Source organism: Hermetia illucens, chromosome 6 (assembly GCF_905115235.1).
Source record: "Hermetia illucens chromosome 6, iHerIll2.2.curated.20191125, whole genome shotgun sequence".
Lineage (NCBI taxonomy): Eukaryota > Metazoa > Arthropoda > Insecta > Diptera > Stratiomyidae > Hermetia > Hermetia illucens.
The window spans coordinates 68229657-68249742 of record NC_051854.1 but is presented as its reverse complement, the minus strand read 5'-3'; the positions used below and the strand labels follow the sequence as shown (position 1 = coordinate 68249742).

Below are 20086 nucleotides of genomic sequence, written 5' to 3'. Positions count from 1 at the left end.
AGAAGCTCTAATCCATCTTTTCGCTTGGCATTCTTCCCTAAACGATTAATCCAAGTTTTAGTGCACGAGCTCCCCATATTACAAAATCAACGTCTGAAGAATTTAAATTTAGTTCCAAACCCTATAAACGATAAACGTGTTAATTCTTCTACTTGGTCGCACAACTTCGTCACACATAGCAAAGTGCTGAATATCGGAGAGCACAAAGATGCTAAATTTATACATGGTCAATGTCACCTGAAAATAAACTTGCCTTAAAGCAACTAATCAGCTTTCGCTGGTGTATGTACAATAAAGACATTCTCGCAACGGATCATTTTATTGAAAGTCAGCACACTATATAGATTGTGGGATAATTATACAAACGGGGCAGTATGAATGCGAGTCACCGCAATGTAATTTAAAGTACACTGTGAGAAGTAAGTGGATGGGTAGTTGGTCTGGAGGGAAATCGAAAGCACCCTTTGTCGTCCAAACTGCTTGTGGCAAGTCAAATTAGCCTTTCTATTCCTGGGAACTTCCAGATCGTATGTATTGAGAAATATTTCTGAACAATGTTTTCAAGGCACAAGAAATTAAATCTAAAATCCTAAATGTTTTTACGCATCATTTAATTTGAAATTGCCACTTTGATGAAAAGAATGCCGAATGCCTTAGCTTTGAAGACAGTAAGAAAACGGCACCCCCATTTACTCGAAAGCTACTAGCCTTTGCTGACACTGTAATGACGGAAGTGGCAGTGGATAGGTCACATATTAAAAGAGGGGGACAACTCTATTACTGACTATGCCATGCAACAAAAGCCACTACCCTAGGATTGACGACGAGTCGGTCACCCCAGAAATACGTGGCGCACAACAGTGGAGGAGAAGTGCAAACTTCTCGGCAAGTCCTAGAGGGGGCTATTTTACATTTCAGCAAACTAATAACGACGACAGGTAGCTATGTCCCATTTATGGGTGAACGGTAATCAAATTTTGGAACAAAAGATTGAAGCGTGATTTTAGCTTCACTTCTACCTAAAAGACCATGGATTGTATATACTCTAAAAAAAAGGAATAATGGAATCAATTAAAGAACCAACATTTCCTCGTCAGTTTACTAATAATGACGAAAATACTTCAAAATATTGTGAGCTTCAAAAAGATCAGATGGGATATGGCAAGTGCGTCACGTTGCCTATTATCTAGTTACTTCGAGTGACAAGAAAATTATTTCAATCACTATCGTAAAAAACAAGCTAAATAACTTGGCACAGTTCATATGCCTAAACATCATCTGCAAGCCAACACTTTTGCCCGCGTTTTCGGAATGCCAACTTTACTTTATACAACATGTGCCCAGAAATTCGCAAAGAGGCGTTGTTAGAGCTGCAAAATTCATTAATAGTACGTCGTACTGATCGTATATCTGAATTGAAAAGTTTTATAATGTCGTCCCCCCACGAATGTGTGGGTGAATCGAATGCTCGTTCAGTACGCAATAAAATCAATTGAACACTATTTGCGGGCGTTTTTCATTACTACATGACTGGCTGGGTAGTGCCACTGAATGCCTAGTGAATGTGCACTTTACGTCCTTTTATTGGCAAGGGCGGCATTGTTTACTATTAGCTTATGCTAATTGGTGGGGTTTTCATTGTTTACCGCAGAACAATGTAGACGATACTCCTTGAAATGTTGTTCGTTGGCTTGTTTTATTATAGGTCTATATTTGAATAGGTTCCGTTGGTTACGTTAAAACTTGGAGAGATAAATCGGAGAGAGATAATAAAGTCCCATAGTCAGTCCAGTAGCCTTGCATTTACTGGAGTAGTGATTCGAAAATTAAATGCATACTACGGATTCAAAGCTCTGAAATAGTCGTTTCCATAGCGCTTCAGGCCACCTTGGTTTCAATTGCTGACACATTCGCAGATATTCTTGCATATGGCAGTAGCGTGTTAGTCAGAAGACTCCAAGACATAACGTTAATGTTATTGGAATTTGGATCTTTTTATTTTCGAATTTCTTCGCCCTGCGATGCCGTGCGATTTTTTTCGGATTCAGTGCCTGCCGAAAAATACTAAAAAAACATGATTAAATTCTTTAAAACGGAATGTTAAAATATTCAAAATCACCCCATAAAATATACCAAGCGAATGTTGATATGAAAACTTTCTTTCTGAATTAAAGTTCTGTATAATACTTAAATAATTATCTTACAAATGCAGTGATGCGTCAGAAGTTGGTCTCAGGGTATGTCAAAATAAAGTGAATGATGAATAGGAGTTCGAGTTTTCACTTTGATTTCCATTAAATATTTTCAATCTTCATTTTGGAAGCCATGTGGGGGATCTTAAAACTTTACGGTCACAATAGATAGGGGGTTATAATGACTAACATGGACTGGGCGATGACCAGATAAGCATTGAAACTTCAGGGATTCTTGTTTATCATCACACAGAGGAAAATCTAACATTTGGTGCCGGATTCGCTCCCATGCATACGCCAACGGAGGTGGCTATTTTGGAAAGAAAAAACAACGCCGCTGACATGATTTGGTATAATCCTAGGTAGACTGCTGATGTGGTTTTATTGGTGTAAAATGGTTTCCCAGGTCAAGGACTATATCCACAACTGTGAAACGTGCTAGACGTCAAAAGTTCTCAACCAAATCCTCCTTCCTCCCACACCCGGAAGCATTGGTGTTGCCCTCGGTTCATTCGTGGAGCTGATTAAAAGGTTTACCGCAAATGTGCTGATAGAATCGGAATCCCAGAATTGATGTCTACTAATGGATTAAGTTTTTGAACTTGTACGACATCTAACATATTTATATCGCACTGTACTCTACCCTCGGAGAGACCAAATCACTCACTATTGGCTGCTATATGAGTATATGTCGGTTCTGATCAAAGTGACTGGGATAACAAGTTGTGATCCATCAATTGTGCCCTTCGTTCAGCGTACCACGTTTTGATATGGCACTTATAACGTCGTCTTTGGGCAAAGCATGGACACCCATAGGGAGTACCTACGCTCTATTATGACGGCTGAATGACTTATGTCGAACAAGCCTAGAAATCCGTTCTCAGAATAAAATTACTAATCTCAGGGAAGAAATCCATAAATGTAACCTCCAACCAACCGAGGCACAGCAGAAGGGTTACGACTTGCGATCCCGGACTCGTGAATTTCAAGTCGAAGATATCATATATAAGAGATCCTTCAATCGAAGTAGTGCAGCAATGCAGTAAACTGCCAAGGTGGGGAGTGCGGAAGTGTATCGGAACAATAACTATTATTCCTTTATACCTTTTTAAAGTTTTGTGTAAACACAAAACCTTATTAAAATCGGTTTACTGTCTGTCTGTCCGTCACACGCATTTTTCTCGGAGACGGTTATAGCGATTGTCACCAAATTTGGTTGAAAGGTGGGAACTGTGAACGCTCGATTCGCGTTTTTTTCGGGGTAGGGTAGTGTTGGACTCCCGGTTAGATACGTCGTCGGACTACCAACTAAGCACCTCCCCATCGTCAGAGAGTTAGCCTGGAACCGTTTGTCACATTACTTCGGGTTAGTCCCCGAACTCTCCCGCCTTGCGGAGTCTTCAAATCAGGGAATTCCTTTCACCAACGGGAGGGGAAAGGAGGAAGGGAACTGTCAGTTAAAGGAACCCCCTGCCATCCGGCTCCTCCACCGGTCGAGCTCTATCATCTTAGCAACGAGAAGGGCCCGAACGTAATGGGCAACACGGCTCCACCTGTCAGCATTCCTCAGCATCTCTTCGACAATGTTGTCTGGAGAGAGATCCCCTGTGTTTAAATAGAGCTGCTGATGAATCCCATCCCACTCGCCAAAGTGTGATGGGCGTCATCCACAACTCCAGTGCAAAACACATAATCCAGAGAACGCGCCTTTCCAATCTAGTGCAGGTAAGACGGAAAACTTCCATGCCCACTTAAAAATTGGGTAAGGAAATAGTCAGTCTCACCGTGCTTTCTATTCAGCCACGCACCTTAGTTGCCGATGAGCCGTGCAGGCCATCTGCCTCTAGTTTCATTTTGCCACGAGAGCTGCCACTCGTCTAGAGTGCGTTCCCGTTCTTCGCGAGCAACCACCTCCCTTGCGCTTGTATATGGCGGCACATCGTTTCAGGAGGACATCTTTGCTCAGATCTCGGCTCGATGGTATCCAAAACATCCATGGAAAAGGCTACATACGTCTGTTCAAACGAATCCGATACATTAGCAGCTGCAACTTTTTGTCATTCGACTCTGCGCTGAGTCATGTATGAGACGTGGTTGCTTAGACTGCTGTATTTTCCTTAGTTTTGCTCCGATTCATCTCAAATTTGCTCACAATATTCTTCAAAGTAAAAATTTTGTTTGAGAATTGAGGGACTGCTAAGTCCGCAATCCACTTAATGGCGGGTCGGACCAGCTAGAAAGCAACATACTTTCTAGCGGGTGGTCCTCGTGTGACCGAAGTGGTTACAAGTTGGCATTTGCTCCCTTTTATTAATCCAAAAACACGACATCTGTATGAATTATAATGAAGACAAAACCGCCTTGTAAAATTCAGGCCTAAGCCGGCCGAGGCTAAACTAAAAATTTTGTTTGAGAACCGAGGGATTCCTAAGTCCAACCTCGACTTAATGGGGATGTGTTCCAAGCAGAGATATACTGGCGCTACTGAAGGAATGACCCTCTTATACCAAGTTTTGATCATACTTTACTTTATGCCCGAAATCCTGGCTTATATAATTTTCATGGCCGAAGTTACAGAGAGGAGGAGGAAACCCTCAGGCACCCATTTGCAATTGCTAACTCCAGCTAGAGCCAGCAAAATATCTTTAGTTGTATGGTGGGGGAGTTGCTATTTAACGCCACGGGATAGCTCTCTGAGACGGTTAGATTGTTTTCTTTGTCCTTCCCAAAGTAGTCATGGTGGAGCGGACACTGATACCTACTACTACTACCTACATCATTCTGTCATGAAATTGCTTTATCAGTAAAACAGCTCCGTATATATATGCAGGTTGAACTTGAAGTACCATTCAATTATGCAAATGGTCGATCTCTAACTACTTAATCAGAAATCTTTTCGGCTTTCTTTTTAAAGATGACCAACAATTCAATATCAATTAGGAAATAAATTACTTTCACGAACCAATCTACATTTTCGCTTACTTCGTATGAGTTATAGCTTCCCCAATGGCATTTTTCAAGTAACAACTTCGTGGCGAATATGGCAAAAACAACATTTCCATCATCACATTACCTACTTAGATAAGCTCCAATTTCGTAGTCAATTGGCTCATGACCGATGACTCTGTATATAAATAGCTCAAAGTAGCTGATAAATTAGTTTAATTCCGCAACCTACAGCGGTCCAATGCCTTGGGAATCGCAATTTCCATCTTATTCGCGCCTTGCACATTGTACTTTTGTCTATTGAATAAATAACTGAAAAAAAAACACAATTCGCGACATATTAGATAACATGTTTAACCATAACATGTGATTCGATAAGTCGGTAGACGAATTTGTTTATATTTTGAAATGCTTTTAGTGTGAAAGTGACTCATGACAGTCTCAATGACTCATTTCAAATAATAAGCAGGAAATTTCCTCGAGTTGATTTTCTCTCTCAGTAAGATTGAATTTCAAAAGAAATGTTGATTATTCTGTTTTATATGCACCATCACTACCCTTTAAGTAGCATCGAAGAAGAGTAGATTAAGCTTCCTTATCGTCGATATTCCAGAAATACACTAATCGTTTCTCTACACGAGTCTAGTTCTTACTAATTGAATTGTGGTCCAATCTTATTCAATTCAGATCCAATATAATTCGTGCAAGATTATTGAGTAGCTGCAATTAGAACAAATTAATACAATTATGCTGATATAGTCAAGCGTAAATCTCAACCACTAACCGATGCTGCCCAGATTTGAATGTCAAGGAGCAACTACGTATCAACCACTTTGGAATTCAGGTCATCCGCAAATCATTGTCGTTGATATGATATTGTTTAATGAAAATTTGTCACGAAACAACAGAATCTATCAAGTCGCGTGATATGTGCTGACTACAATTATCAAAAGGCTATTGGTGGAGAATTCCATTTATTTGCTTTATATCTAACTGAGCAGAATTTCTTCGACTAGAAATGAACCGTCAACGCGTCCGCTTTAACTCTTGAACCAAATTATTTTTTCAGCCATTTGAGTCAAGCTGCAGTCAGTCACCTGCTCTATATTAAACGACTCTAAATATGAGGAATACAACCTTTACTAATCTGTGTTTCGGGGTCAAGCAGTGCACTGCAGGGTAGACTGACGCGGAACATGCTCCCTGAGGTCAACCTATCTCTCCTCTGGGGCGGTGCGTGGCTTTTCAGGGGCCAAGCCTCTCCTCTACCAAGGCCGTTAATGAGTGGTGATAGCCACACCCTGTACGAGGTGACCCTACTATTAACAAAACGCTACGGATCTAGACTGGGGAGTCGAAAAACACTTCCCCCAATCCAAGATGTCATGCGAACCATGACCATTGGATATTTTGCAATCGGGAGTAACTGACTGTATTCGAATGGAGCCTCACTGATACCTGGTCGCCTCAATGAGTAAGTTAGACCTTCCCGTGCTACGGGGGGCTATGGCACGGCCGACCTCCTAACCCCCATACTCTTGGAAATCAAATGAGTACAAGCAACAAAGAAAAGAAAACGAAAATCAACAACGCGGGGCCCAGTACCGCACAAAAACTGGTTAATCAGGCGGAGGCACATCTCCGAAATACTGAGAGCTAGGTGATTACACCCAAGAAGGGAGAAGTTGGGACGTCAAGCAGTAGATCCAAGGTTAACATTGGTATACTGTGTGGAGAAAAACCAACAAACGCCACTGCTCAAAAAGCAGGGACCAACAAAAGCACGTCTGAGATAAATATATCAGACGTCAGGAAGGAGACAGGTCTCAGTGACGCAGGTGTCAAATGATACCTGCGCTATTTGAAGGAAGGCCAGCAACCAGAAGAAGCCCTTAAGAAGACTCAGGACAGATCTAAGCTATCTCTACTGGAGCCGAGAAAGCAGGGAGCAGCAGAGATCAGCAACCGAAAAAATCCAAACCTGAACCCAACGGGGGAGAAAACCCGGCCAGGTCAGGGGTGAAGGCAGGACTCACCAGGACCATTAGCTATGTTAGTGCGGTCCAGGGTATTCGACTGGCCATATTGCCAAAAGTGCTTTTCGGGCAAGTACTCACTCGTGAGGAGCAGGAAACCATTGAGGACCTTGTCGTCAGGCAGATGTGCAAGGGATGGACTTCGAAAGTTGTGTTCACCGGGACGTGCTTTCAACCAAGCCTTATACTGGTGGACGACGAAAGACACTGCAGAGTGGATTAGAACCATAGAACTGTCAACATGTGCTGGGAATGATATACCAGGAGGGAAAAGCCGAGGAAAGACACCTCGGAGGAGACACCGGGTGAAAAGCATACCGAGGTCCCCGAAGAAGTCTTGAAAGCCATAGAGGCGGAAAGGCCTGGATAAACCAGGGAAGTAGACCTGCTGCCGAGTGTAGAGCAGAAGCTGGACGACCTAGACCTAGGACTCCTAGGGCTCAGGGTGGACAGCGATGCGCAGGAAAGCGCCATGTCGGAGGTGGAGGGCGGTACTCCGACAGTGGAGAGGAGCCACTATGCGAAAGCTGCATCTGCGGTAATTGTAAGGGCAAGTTCCAAGGAGAACATTGGAATATTGTTGACACAGGAGCCCTGGGTGTGTCTGGGGCAGATTCGCGGTCTGCAGGGAAAAACCAAGAGCTTGCATTATTCTTAAACGTAATTTAAAATGGATGTCTTTCAGAGTTCTTAACCGGGGACCTTGTGGCTATTCAAGTCTCATTAGGAGGAGCACTCGAGAGGCAGTCGTGGCATCGGGATACTTTCCAGGAGACGAAATCCGGGCTGCACCGGAACAAGTCGCAAAACTTGTGAAATATTATGAGAAGGGGGCGCGACCACTTCTCTGCTGCAATGCCAACGCCCACCACGAAGTCTGGGGAAGCAGCGATACAAATCGTAGAAGTGAGTACCTTCTTGATTTTATTCTTAGCAATAAGTTAGAAATATATAATTTAGGGAACACTCCAACATTTGTGACCAGCACTAGACTAGGAAATACTCTAATAAACGGAATGGTCAGGAATTGTAGGGTGTCGGATGAACCGTCTATGTTTGATCACAGGATAATCGGATTCGACATTGAGGGTAACTCCAAAATAAAAAGAATAGTAAGGAATCCCAGGAGAACGGATTGGGAATCCTAGGCAACGCACTTGAACAACAACATTGCCCATCTTCAAGGAGACGGTGACATCAGGAGCGAACTGGAACTAGAAATAGTGGTGGAAAACTTCAACACAGTCGTCACTGACGCATATGAGGCCAGCTGTCCGGCTAAGACCCCAAGGAAAATGTACTTTGAGCCAATGGGAAGCTACACTAGCATATTTCAGGCGCAAATATACGCCACAGACAAATGTGCCTCCTTTAATCTCCAAAGGAACTACAGAGGAGAGAACATAGCTACTTTCACCTATAGCCAAGCAGCGATCAAGGCAGGTCCAACCAGGTGAACTCTAAACTGGTGTGGAAATGCCTTGAGAGACTGAATACACTCGGCTCATCCAACAAGGTCTGGATACTTCGGGTTCCAGGCTATGTTGGATTGGAAGGCAACGAGGCAGTGGACGAACTAGCCAAGAAGGGAGCAGGGACACCTTTACACGGGCCAGAACCCTTCTGTGGAATTGGATTGGCCATGACTCTAAAAAATGAAGAGGAACGGGTGAGGGAACTATACTGTCATACTACTAAGGATGAATCAGTCGTATTGGGGAATACGAACCCATGCGCACAAAGGATTGCTTAAATCTCACCGAAAAGAACCTCCGAATCATAGTGGGAATTCTCACTAGTCATTGTCGGCTGAACTATCACCTAGGGAAGCTAGGGATATCTACGGACACTGTCTGCAGGTTTTGTGAGGAGTAGGACGAAACCTCTATACACGTCCTGGGACAGTGTCCGGCACTTGTGCAAAGTAGGTCGAGGCATCTGGGAGAACGCTTAATACCAGATGCAAAGCTGAAAGATCTGGAAGTAGGGAACATACTAAAGTTCCTGACGATTATAGTCCTGCTTGAGATACTATGACCAATAGGTACCCCATAACCAGTAAACGGGGCACAATAATTCTTTAAGGACACGGTGCGACTTTCTCTTAACAAAATAAAAATAATCTGTGTTTCCGATGCATCAAGGGAGAAACTAAATAAATTCAATTGTAGGTTCCCTAGGTGTCCTTGCATTGAAGAAGGGGATAAGTTGTTCCCGAAACAATAGTGTTTGCGAAATAAAAAAAACGTTACTAGTGACGGAAAGGGAGTCTAAAATTGAATTACGTACGGCTGTTGGCTTTTGAAATACGCTACACTAAAATTGCAAATTTCCTGCATTGAGTTCTGATTGGGCATTGGGAAAGTGTTTACGACCGACATGGAACAACACCTATTATTACTATAAACACACGTTTACTCTGATTAACCTCTTCCATGTGCGATGAATAATGAAAGTTTTTATTAATATCTCGAAATAATCCCAAAACAATTTCACCACTATATCGATGATTCAAGCCCCGCGTAGTGCAATTAATTCAAAACAGGCATCTGTTTTCACCCATGCGGAAATATATGCCAAAAGAACTCCGATTTCATAAGATTGTGGGTCTGATTTGATTGAGTGCCATTTAGCACCAGTTTAAACAGACATTTAAGGCGCTGCATGGGAGAACTCATTTGAATCATCAATCTCAGCGCAATCAAATGCTAGCAGTTCATACGTGGGACAAAAATAGCATGAAAACTAAATTACTAGCGAACCGTTTAAATTAGTTGAACCATAGGAAGAACAAAAGATAGATACAAAGGTCAATTTGGACGTCCATCTGAAATTCACGAAAAAGAGGATAAGCTTGCGCGAAATCTAGGAAGTTAAAAATCTGATGAATAAATTAGCATAATTTCGAATGTGTCAAGTTCCATTTAAGCACAGAATAATTTGCATCCTTATAAGTCCACTATCAGCGGCAGTTTCATGATTTACAAAAATGGGCAAAGTAGCATTGAGAATAACAATAAATATACTTGATTAAGATATAAGTAACGTAGTCGCAGAACGACATTCATAGCAAACCAACCTTCTCACACGAGGGGAAATATTAGATGTATGCAAAACAGTTCTTTCGATTATCCCCCTCCAAGTCTTGAAAGTGACGAATTGTTAGTGGCATTGGAGGAGGAGGACGATAAATCTACTATTGCTGAACTATTAGAGAAGTTCAATGTACATCGTACTACAATAGCAAAAAGAATCCGACCCAAGATCATGTGAAATTTGATTACTGGGTTCCCCATGAGTTACGGCTCAATTAATTGACGGACAGTAAACTGAGTAAACTCCAATTATTTATTGTCCTTAGAAAGACGTGGTTAGAGCTAGCGAGGAGGCAGATGGGGTAGTAAATTTGCCTTCTGAGTCAACGCCAAATGGCCAAATGTGTTCACGTCGACTTGCTGGCGATCAGACCCGAGTCTGCAGGGAATTGTTACCACGAAGCCTCACCGGGGGTTATCTGGCACCAAGGGAACCGAGATGGCCCTCTGAGAGAATATGTTCCAGGAGAATTCCTTGGGGATGTGTTTTCGATCCGATTCTTTGCGATTGGCCTCCTGTGGGAGTTTCATGGTAGTTATGCCTATGGCGGACAGAGCCCTTGTAGGCGTTAGAGCCGGGCCAATCCATCAGACCTGTGGAATGTTCAAAACATGAACATAAATCAAGATAGATTCTATGTTGTTGCAGAAAGTCGAGGTTAAGAAAGTGGAGGCGGGAAGAACCGTCCGCATGGGAAAAGTTTTTTTTTTTATAGAAGAGGTAACATGAAATTACGTTGCACTCCTTCTGAGACAAAACAATTACAGTAATAGTAGAGCGACCAGATCACGGAACAGTACTCGAGGCGGTTTCTAACGAGGGAGTTGAAGAGAGTTAAAGAGAATTGGAAGAAAACAAAATCAGAGGGGGGAGCCTAGTACAAAGCCCGGAAGTTTCTCAGCGCGATGGGTGCTTCCAGGCAGTGGGTATCAAAGCAGAACTTATTGTCAAAAGTCACTTCAAGGTCTTGTGTGTAGTTCTGATCAGTGAAGTCAGTGTAGATATTATAAGCACTTCTTACAGAGAATTTAGACATTTGACCACAAACTTGGTAAAGTCGAGCAGGTTTAAGACAACGGAGCTAAGTTTGGCAAAAGTGGACCAAATCAACCCCGAGATTTTGAAACAAGAGGCGAGGAGCGAAATAGAAGGGAAAGAAAGTCGTCGTGATCGGTAGTCAACCACAAGATGGTTGGAAGGGAATTGGCAGAGGAGTCAGAGAATTTAATGAAAGAGGAAATAACGGGGCGGGATTTCGGACAGACGTGCTTGGCCGCACGTTAATGGAGAGAGAAGGGGGCCCAAATCAGTTCAATATCAAAAGCAGCATTTCATCATCATATTGTGTTATTGGTAATATATTTGAGGACTTATTTATCGGTACCAGGCAACCAAACACTAACAACGGAAGTATATTATGCCCAGCTAGAGATTTTCAATGCACCGATGAAAAAAAAAAATTTGCCATCGGTAAATACAGCTAACGTTTACCACGATTTTGGGAAAGACATTCGTTTCCAAATAGACTAGACGAGTTAAAATTTATGAGTCTAATTTCTTCTCTCGTTGACGTTGACATAGTCGACTTCGATTTCCTGCTTTCGGGAAGTGCTCCAGCACGATTGTTTCGCATAAGGTCGGATCATGTGAAACAGTTTCAAACGTCGTCATGTCATCATACATCCCAATCGAAAATAATGGAAACACTTCGAATTGAAGGCAATCAAAAAGTCAACGGAATTGTGCCTTGGGCAACTTCTCTGAGGGCCAGCCAATGGCTGATGAAGAACCATCGCATTCGCAATTTCGCGAAAGGTTAATGCAACAAACGGGTGGCGATTACCGAAACAAATCGCAGCATCCTCGCAATAAACAGAGCGCGACGGTTGGGTTGGTCGAGCGTTAGTCCCTTTCGATCCTGACTGTCATGGATGCTTTGTACTTGTCTCGCCGGTGTAAGCTTATCACTTGCAAAATCAAGTGTGATGATATTGAAGTACAATTGCATTGAAAATAAAATGGGAAGAAATGATAATCATAACGATCAGATTGTATGGATGTCCTATACTCCAGAAAGAAATCAACAGGAGATAAACGGAAGACGTTGCTGCCACCCTCGCAGAGCAAGCGGGGATAATGCAAATGCTACATTCACAAAACAACGAATTTCAGGAATTTAATAGAACTCTCCAGTACACATGCTTTCAATCTCTGATAACCTGCATTTTTGAAATGTGGAAAATATAAAACCACTACTGTATTGTTGCCAAAGCATCCTCTTAGGTTAGTGAATGCACACGAGAGACACTTACTTCCTGTCTAAGCGTTAGAATTGTAAAGCCACCTTCCCTGGTCATAATTCATGACGATGATATGATTCAAAGTTTCTTCCAATTCGATTGCAGTACAGCCTGACAAATTGAATCCGAAGCAGACTTTAAAAACAGAATATCTTTGCGGATCTATTCCTAATCAGCGAACAGTATCGGGACACCCCGTCCTCAGCCACATGACGTCCCTTCATATTAAGAAACTGACTTCGAATTCAGGCCCAAGGCCTAGGGAATATCTTTGTCTGGATTTAGGAATAACACTTTTCAGCGACTATGATAGCCCAAGCTCGACTTTCCGTCGGAATCAATGGTGGTATCAGTCGACATGTTGGGAGTTCTGGAAGATTTTCAGGCGCTATCTTTCAACGTGTACTAATCTGGTACTCACCCTGCAAGTGGAATGTTGCAAAGATAAACACCGGGAGATTCGTTGGAGCTTTTAGAACAGGTAGAGTCGTGGACACTTGAGGTGGTAGCGCTTCAACCGGCACTATCGTAAATTCAGTCATGAACCTGGTAACGACAGGTTACGGAGCTTCTATGCCCTGGAAAACACCTTCTATTGCTAAGCGACTTACAGAAAGAGCATCACTAATTTCGCCTTTTGGTGCAGCGTTCAGATGACCTTGATGTGGAACATTCCCAATGACAAGGTGCGGATCGGCTAGTTGCACAGGCGGATGTTTTACCATTAGTAGAATCTACTCCTCGGCGCATTTAACGCTTACCTGGGTACATTGACGGGGTAAATTTCCTTGTCGCTAGGAAGTGTCAAGGCTGGCGAAGATTTGAAAAAATAAAGGAGACCCTGAGTTGTTTTCATACCGACCCGCCCGTATGCTTGATACTTTTTCGGTTAGATAGGTTCTGGGAACGAGATCTGTTACACTTTTTAAGGCACACATTTGGAGCCATCACTCCCCTAAGTTACCCTCAACATCAGAAAAGTACTAATCAAGTATTTTTTTAAGGATTGCGGATTCCTAAGTCCGCATCCATTTGATGTCGGACCAAACCAAATACGGAGCAACTTACTCCATTTTTTTGGCCCATGTTTAGGGCTTAGCACCCAAACTTTAAAAATATTAGGCGAAGACGGCTTTACGGTTTCTTATCAGGCCAGATGGAAATCGTTAGACGCTGTCTTATCTCTGCCGTGGGAGCAGCGTGAACGAAGCGGCTCGCAGATACTAAGTGCTCCTTTATATAATTGGCAGAACACGACTTGACTACGAATTATATGGTTCCGGTCCGACATCAAGTGGATGCAAACTTATAACCCCGCAATCCTTAAAAGTAGAAATATATATGTTCAGCTCTGGCCAAGCTTTGGTGCAAAGTATGGGCGGAATTGATTAACGATGTATGTAATGGCGACACAACAGCGGCTAATTTAATCATGAAAAGTCAACAGGGAGATAGAAAGATACTACGGTGCTCTGCATATTTCGCCTATGAAGTTGAAGACGTTCCCACTGGAACATTCATCAGAGCTATCCAATATGCCAAAAATAGAGGCATGGGGGTAATAGCGGATGTGATGTTATCGCCCACAAAATATGGTGGGGAAGTTCTAACATCAATGCAAGAGGATCGAGACTACTAGAGTATCTAGTTAGAACTGATTTGCAGATCCTTTGGATAATGAACCCACTTTCTTCAACCTCGTCAGGCGAGAGCTCATCGACATCACCGTGGCATCTGCAGACATCGCGGCCCTGGTCATAGAGTGGAGAGTATCAAACGATATCACACTCTCGGCCCACAGATGCATTGATTTCCTAATGGGTTTGATAAACCTCCACCCACTCAATTTCAGAATGCGCGGAAGACAGCTTGCGTGATGTATAAAATAGAATTGAGCACCTGAGTCACGATCCCTGGCAAGCGCATCAAATCCATTGCTGGAATTGAGAAGACAACCCAGATGATCACAACAACCATGAGAGAAGCTTTGGAAGAAAGCTGTCCACTTAAGATGCCAAAGAAGGGTAAAATACCGTGGTGGAACTCGGATTTGGCAAAACAGAAGAGAATGACAAGGATGCTCCTCAATCGTGCTCTCAAGTGTGATTCAGATGCTAGCTGGAATCGCTATAAAGAGGCACAGAAGGCTCTAAAGATCACAAGAGCAGCTAAACGGCCATCATGGAGACGCTTTTGCGAAGAGACTGTCTTGAGGCAGCCTCAAAGCTGGAGCGGATTCTGGTTAAAGAACATAGCCAGAAACTGGGTTATTTACGTTTACAGAACGGGAGGTACACAGAAAGCGATGAAGAAACGGCAAACCATTTGCCTGAAGTGCACTTCCCAGGCAGCATCCAAAATCTAATCTTGGGGCCAACAGGTGCATACAGCCCTCAACCGAGAGACTGGAATCTGGAGGACTGGACTGGAATCTCTGAGGAGAATGCAAGACTCGCTGATAATTGTCGATGGTCAAACGGCCATTTTGGGTGGGCGCATAGAGAGGAAAGTCACACCAAAACGTAAAAAAAAATGCCAAATTGACCCCGCAAATACTGATGCTCCATCGAAGTATTTGTTGGACATGCGCTAGCTTGCCTCTATGCTAGCCAGGCTCAGGAATGTGGGGGCCCTTTTTAAAAAACTTCACGTGTCCTTAACCTATACGTGGTTCGCACTAGTGCTGCGACATCAATATCGATGTTTTCGAATTATCGATGTTTTTGCTAATATATTGATGTTTTTTACATCGATTTTTTGATTCAGATGTTTATCACGTATCGATATTTTTGGTTCGATTTTTTAACTCGATATTCCTGGCAATATTCAATTATAATAAGTTGAGTTTGTGTGCGCTTGCGGCTTGCCCTCACATGTCCATGTACAACACGACGTCGTCGGTCCGTCAACGACAAAGTAGGAACAACGATCGTAGTTCGGCAGCCAACTACGGCACGCGCTTGCTGTTGCTTTTCTATGATACGGTTGCTACTTGAGTGACAGGGATAGTTATAGTGAGTTGAAGTTGTGCTTCTTTTTTGCCTTCATCGTGTTTCATGTGTATCGTGTCGTCTTCTCTTTATTATTAATTCGTCGTCGGATGTCGGGTTAAGTCTAAGTTCAAGTTTGTCTGTCGTAGGGAATTCATTTTAATTATATCCGTCGTGTTGTAGTTTCGATGCGAAAAATTTTGGGAAAAATCGACTGTTGTGTCGAGCAATTAAAATGTATTCTTACTGGTGATTTTATTGAAACAATAGGAAGTCACTTGTAGAGTTGTAACTGTGAAATTCGGTAGAAAATCAGTGCTAAAATTGACACTTTTTCATTTTTCTTCGAGTTGATTGTGTTAGAGTTGAACTATCAAATCGCGTTTTAGACTCTGTTGTGCTGTAATGTCGCCCAAAAATTAACTATCCCGGTTCGAATTTTTCGGCCGAAATAAAATCAAATTAGCCCTGCATATTGACTTTTCGACAAACGGCGCCAGTTGCAAAATCTCACGGTAAGTGGAAAATTTCGTAAAGCCTTGTATGAGAAACCAGTAAGGACGTTATTTATACCCAGTTTTTACCCAATTTGTTCAATTTCCAATTATATTCTATTGTTCGGATAGCTTCTTTGAAAGTAACTTTAAATTAATGTGGAATATTCTGTACTCTTGGTGATGATTTTGATTCTTAATTTTCTTGCAGGCATTCCTATAGATTCATTCTTAGCTTCATTATGGCTCTTGCGCCTAAAAGCGAAGTGTGGAAGTTTTATGTAAGAATAAACGACAAAATAGCAAAATGCAATGTTTGCGGAAATAATATAAAAACAAGCGGAAATACCACCAATTTAAGATGCCATATAAAAACAAAACACAAAAACATTTTCGAAGAACACTTTAATCGCTCAAATCAAAATAACACACGAGTAGCTTCAAGTTTAGAAACACCAAGTGAAGTAGCAATTGAAATCGGAAATAAATCCACGAGTTCGACTTCCACATCTCTAACCGCTTCTTCCTCAAGAGCAAGCACGTTAAGCCCAAGTCCTTCGATTGCCAGTACCAGCTCGGGGTCCACGTGTATTTCTGTTAGTAATTATAAGCAGTATGGTTCCCTAAACCAAAGCTTCGCCAACATCAGTTCGTTTCAAGAAGGAGGAAATAAAAACTCCAAAATAACTGATGGGATTCTGTTTATGATTTGTCGCGATAGCGAACCAATATCGGTCGTCGAAAATGAGGGCTTCCAATATCTTATGAAATTAGTTGCTCCCTTATATAAAATTCCATCGAGAAGGACTTTCGACGAATTACTCGATAAGAAATACGAATTTGTTTCCAATATGTTAAAAGAAAAATTGTCAGGTATACAATACATTTGCTTGACAACCGATGTGTGGACAGAAACACATCAAACAAGAAGTTTTCTAGGAGTAACAGCCCATTATGTTTCAAATGATACTGACGACCTAAAACTTCAGGGTGTCACACTAGGGGTTTATGAATTAGAAGAAAGGCACACAGGAGAAAATTTAGCACAAAAACTGAAGGAAATATGCACCAAGTGGAACATCAAAGATGATGTCGTTATTGCTGTCGTTACTGATGGAGGGAGTAATATGATTAAGGCTGTAGAATTGGCTTTCGACAAGAAAAGACACACCTATTGCTTTGCCCACCTACTAAATCTTCTGGCTCAAAAGTCTATTGAATCTCTCCCTCAGCTAAAAAGTTTACTGGAACAAGTGAAGACTATAGTCAGCTGGTTTAGAAGCAGTGTAATTGGAAGCGATGAGCTTAGAAAGAGGACTGTCAATTCTACTGAAAAGACTTTAATTCAATCGGTTTCCACAAGATGGAATTCCACGTATTATATGGTGGAACGATTTTTGGCGCTTCGGGAAATCGTAAGCAGTATTATAAACTTTAATACAACAGCTCCACCAATGATAACAGCGAAGGATGTAGAATTCCTTCAGGATTTTGTATTACTTTTTAAGCCAATCGAAGTTGCTACTAAAGAAGCATGTGGTGAGAAATTCGTTACGTCGAGTATGATCATTCCGATCGTACGCCTTTTAAGAAAAAAAATATCTGAAGCTTCAATCACAACGGACCTAGCAAAATCCCTGAAGAATAACATCTTTGCGGAATGGAATAAACGATTTCTTAACATTGAACAGAACCAGCTTTTTGCAACAGCAACAATATTAGATCCTCGCTTCAAAAATTTGCATTTCGACGATAAAGCGGCATTAGGCAGTGTTATATGGAAGCTATCAAATGAATTGAGAAAAGACTTAATCGAGTCAGAATCCGATAGCGATGCACCTTCTCATTCTTCTGGGTCCAAAGGTAAATTCCTTTTTATATTGACATCAGACCAGTAGCTTCTGAAATTAAATATTATCCCAGAAAATGAATACAGCTTATGGGACGATCATCATAAAATGGTTCAGGAAGCTTGGAAATCTCGAAAAAAATCCAGAATAGTCGAGGAACTAGATACACCGAATTCGATACCACCCGAATTTTCAGTTTATTTGAAACAGCCTGTAGTACGACTTAAAGACTCTCCCATCGAGGTATGGACTGAAATCGTTCACAAGGTAAGATAGCTAAAAAAAAAATTTATATGTGTATACAGCATATTTACAATCTAACAAATAATAGCTGTGAAATGCATTTTATTCGGTTCATCTTCTTTCTACAGGACTCATCGTTACTGAAAATGGTCAAAAAATATTTATGCGTTATGGCAACATCTGTTCCGTGTGAACGCGTTTTTTCAGCGAGTGGAAATATTGCAAACTGCAAGAGAAGCTGCCTCTTGGGAGAAAAACTACATAAGCTACTTTTCCTCAAAAGTGTAGATAAAACATTTTGGGGTCATAATTGATTTCGATAGTGCCCGGGTTTCGTTTCAATACTTTTATAATAAAAAAATGAAATAAAGGTTTTCTTTCTATTCGAGATACATTGTTATTTGTTTCCTTATTTAGATCTTGCTTTCTTTGCATTGATAAATTGAAAGAAATATCGATGTTTGCTAAAATCGATGTTTTCATTCGATGTTTTTATCGGCATCGAAACATTCTAATTCAAACATCGATATTTAATGATATCGATATTTTTTGTCGATGTCGCAGCACTAGTTCGCACTGCAGGTTGAAAAACCAAAAGATATGGGTTTTTCGTGCACAAACCGAACGAAAGGTCAATACAACCTAGAAAAAAAAATAAGGAAAAAAGTAAAGCCAAAAAACTGCGGACCCAAGTGCCTTGATGGAGAGAGAAGATGCACGACGGATCGCATTCTCAATTCATATGTCTCAGATGCAACATAAGACGTGGTCTTTGTGGTTTCCTCCCTGCTTTGACATCCTCTGGCCATTATATCGGACGATGACCCTAAAGGGAGGGAAACCCCAAGACCTCGTCGCATGGTACATTTGAATCGCATTGGAAAAATTCGAAAGCAACGATTTGTAGGGATGGTTGGTGCCATTAAAGAATGCGTTGTATCCTAAACTTCACTTAAGGTATCAGGACACAAATCTACCCATAAACCCAGCAATATTTCGGGGTTTACCCCAGCGATTAAACGGTTCACGGAAAGGTCTTCCAAGTTTTTATCAATTGAAATTGTTGCGATGATTGATGCTCTGTGTGCCATTTTCCTCCTTGGATATCTGATTTGCAATTGCAATCCCCGATGTGGGTTAGGAGGAATGCAATGGACATGACACAAGAGTTCAACTTTACAACACCGAGAACGAGATATTTCTTAGATGATCGTCACTTTTTATTGACCCGAATTTCGCCTTTCGAAGGTTCCTCGCAGTAAAGCAGGAATCTTGATTTGAACGAAATCCCAGCGCCAACTTCGATTGTTTGTCTAGTCCGGCGCCACTGGGTCCCATAAAGAAGTCCTTGCACTTTCGAACTACACAATTTTTCCATTCGTAAGACAGCATGCAATGCGCCAAGAGCATCAACAAAGCCCAGGAAAAAAGTATCTGGGAATCACCAAATGAATTTTTTTCCGGGAGCGAAAACAAAGAGAAACCCTCACAGGCCACGGACCACAACCGTGGCTGCCAAGCCAACTCGTAGCCGTGGAAGCGAACACACGAAAAAAGTCAATATGAAATCGCACGTTTTCTAGGTCGTCCGTGGCGGACAGCTGAAGCTTATTTCCATTTTTCTTCCCCGTGTTGTTGTTGTCCCGACCAATTTCTACACTTTATCTGGGAAGCAGAGTGTGATGTGACGGGGTCTCGAAGTTTCAATGGCCAGAAGGCCGGAACGGGACCGACGGAGCAACACCTGATCGTCGCCGCGGTGCCAGACGGCAGCGCGAACGAGACGACAGCACCAATCGCCTAGAGCGAGTGGAAAGAGATGAATCAGAAAATTTATTTTTGCCGATGTGATGCAGATTCGGGCAAAAAGAAAAGTTTTCCGCTGGCCGAATATCGGAACGGCGCTCGGGGGAAATAATCCTCGCGGGCTGGACATGCA

At 42.0% G+C, this 20086-nt stretch overlaps 2 protein-coding genes and 1 long non-coding RNA gene across 3 annotated transcripts in view; 1 reads left to right on the top strand and 2 right to left on the bottom strand.

The window, feature by feature from the left end:
- The window catches only part of LOC119658844 (ubiquitin-conjugating enzyme E2-17 kDa), a 36382-nt gene that overhangs the window by 15325 nt on the left and 971 nt on the right, over nucleotides 1–20086 (bottom strand). The gene's annotated exons all lie outside the window — the stretch shown is intronic.
- On the bottom strand, nucleotides 5160–20059 carry LOC119658847. The gene is made up of 3 exons (XR_005250292.1): nucleotides 19722–20059; nucleotides 5923–6092; nucleotides 5160–5858 (listed from the first exon to the last, which is right to left on the bottom strand). It is a non-coding gene; the product is annotated as an uncharacterized LOC119658847 (long non-coding RNA).
- LOC119658845 (E3 SUMO-protein ligase ZBED1-like) lies at nucleotides 17846–18492 on the top strand. The gene is made up of 2 exons (XM_038066595.1): nucleotides 17846–18171; nucleotides 18276–18492. Exons 1-2 carry the CDS (start codon nucleotides 18013–18015, stop codon nucleotides 18459–18461), a joined length of 345 nt encoding a protein of 114 aa, XP_037922523.1. The 5' UTR covers nucleotides 17846–18012; the 3' UTR covers nucleotides 18462–18492.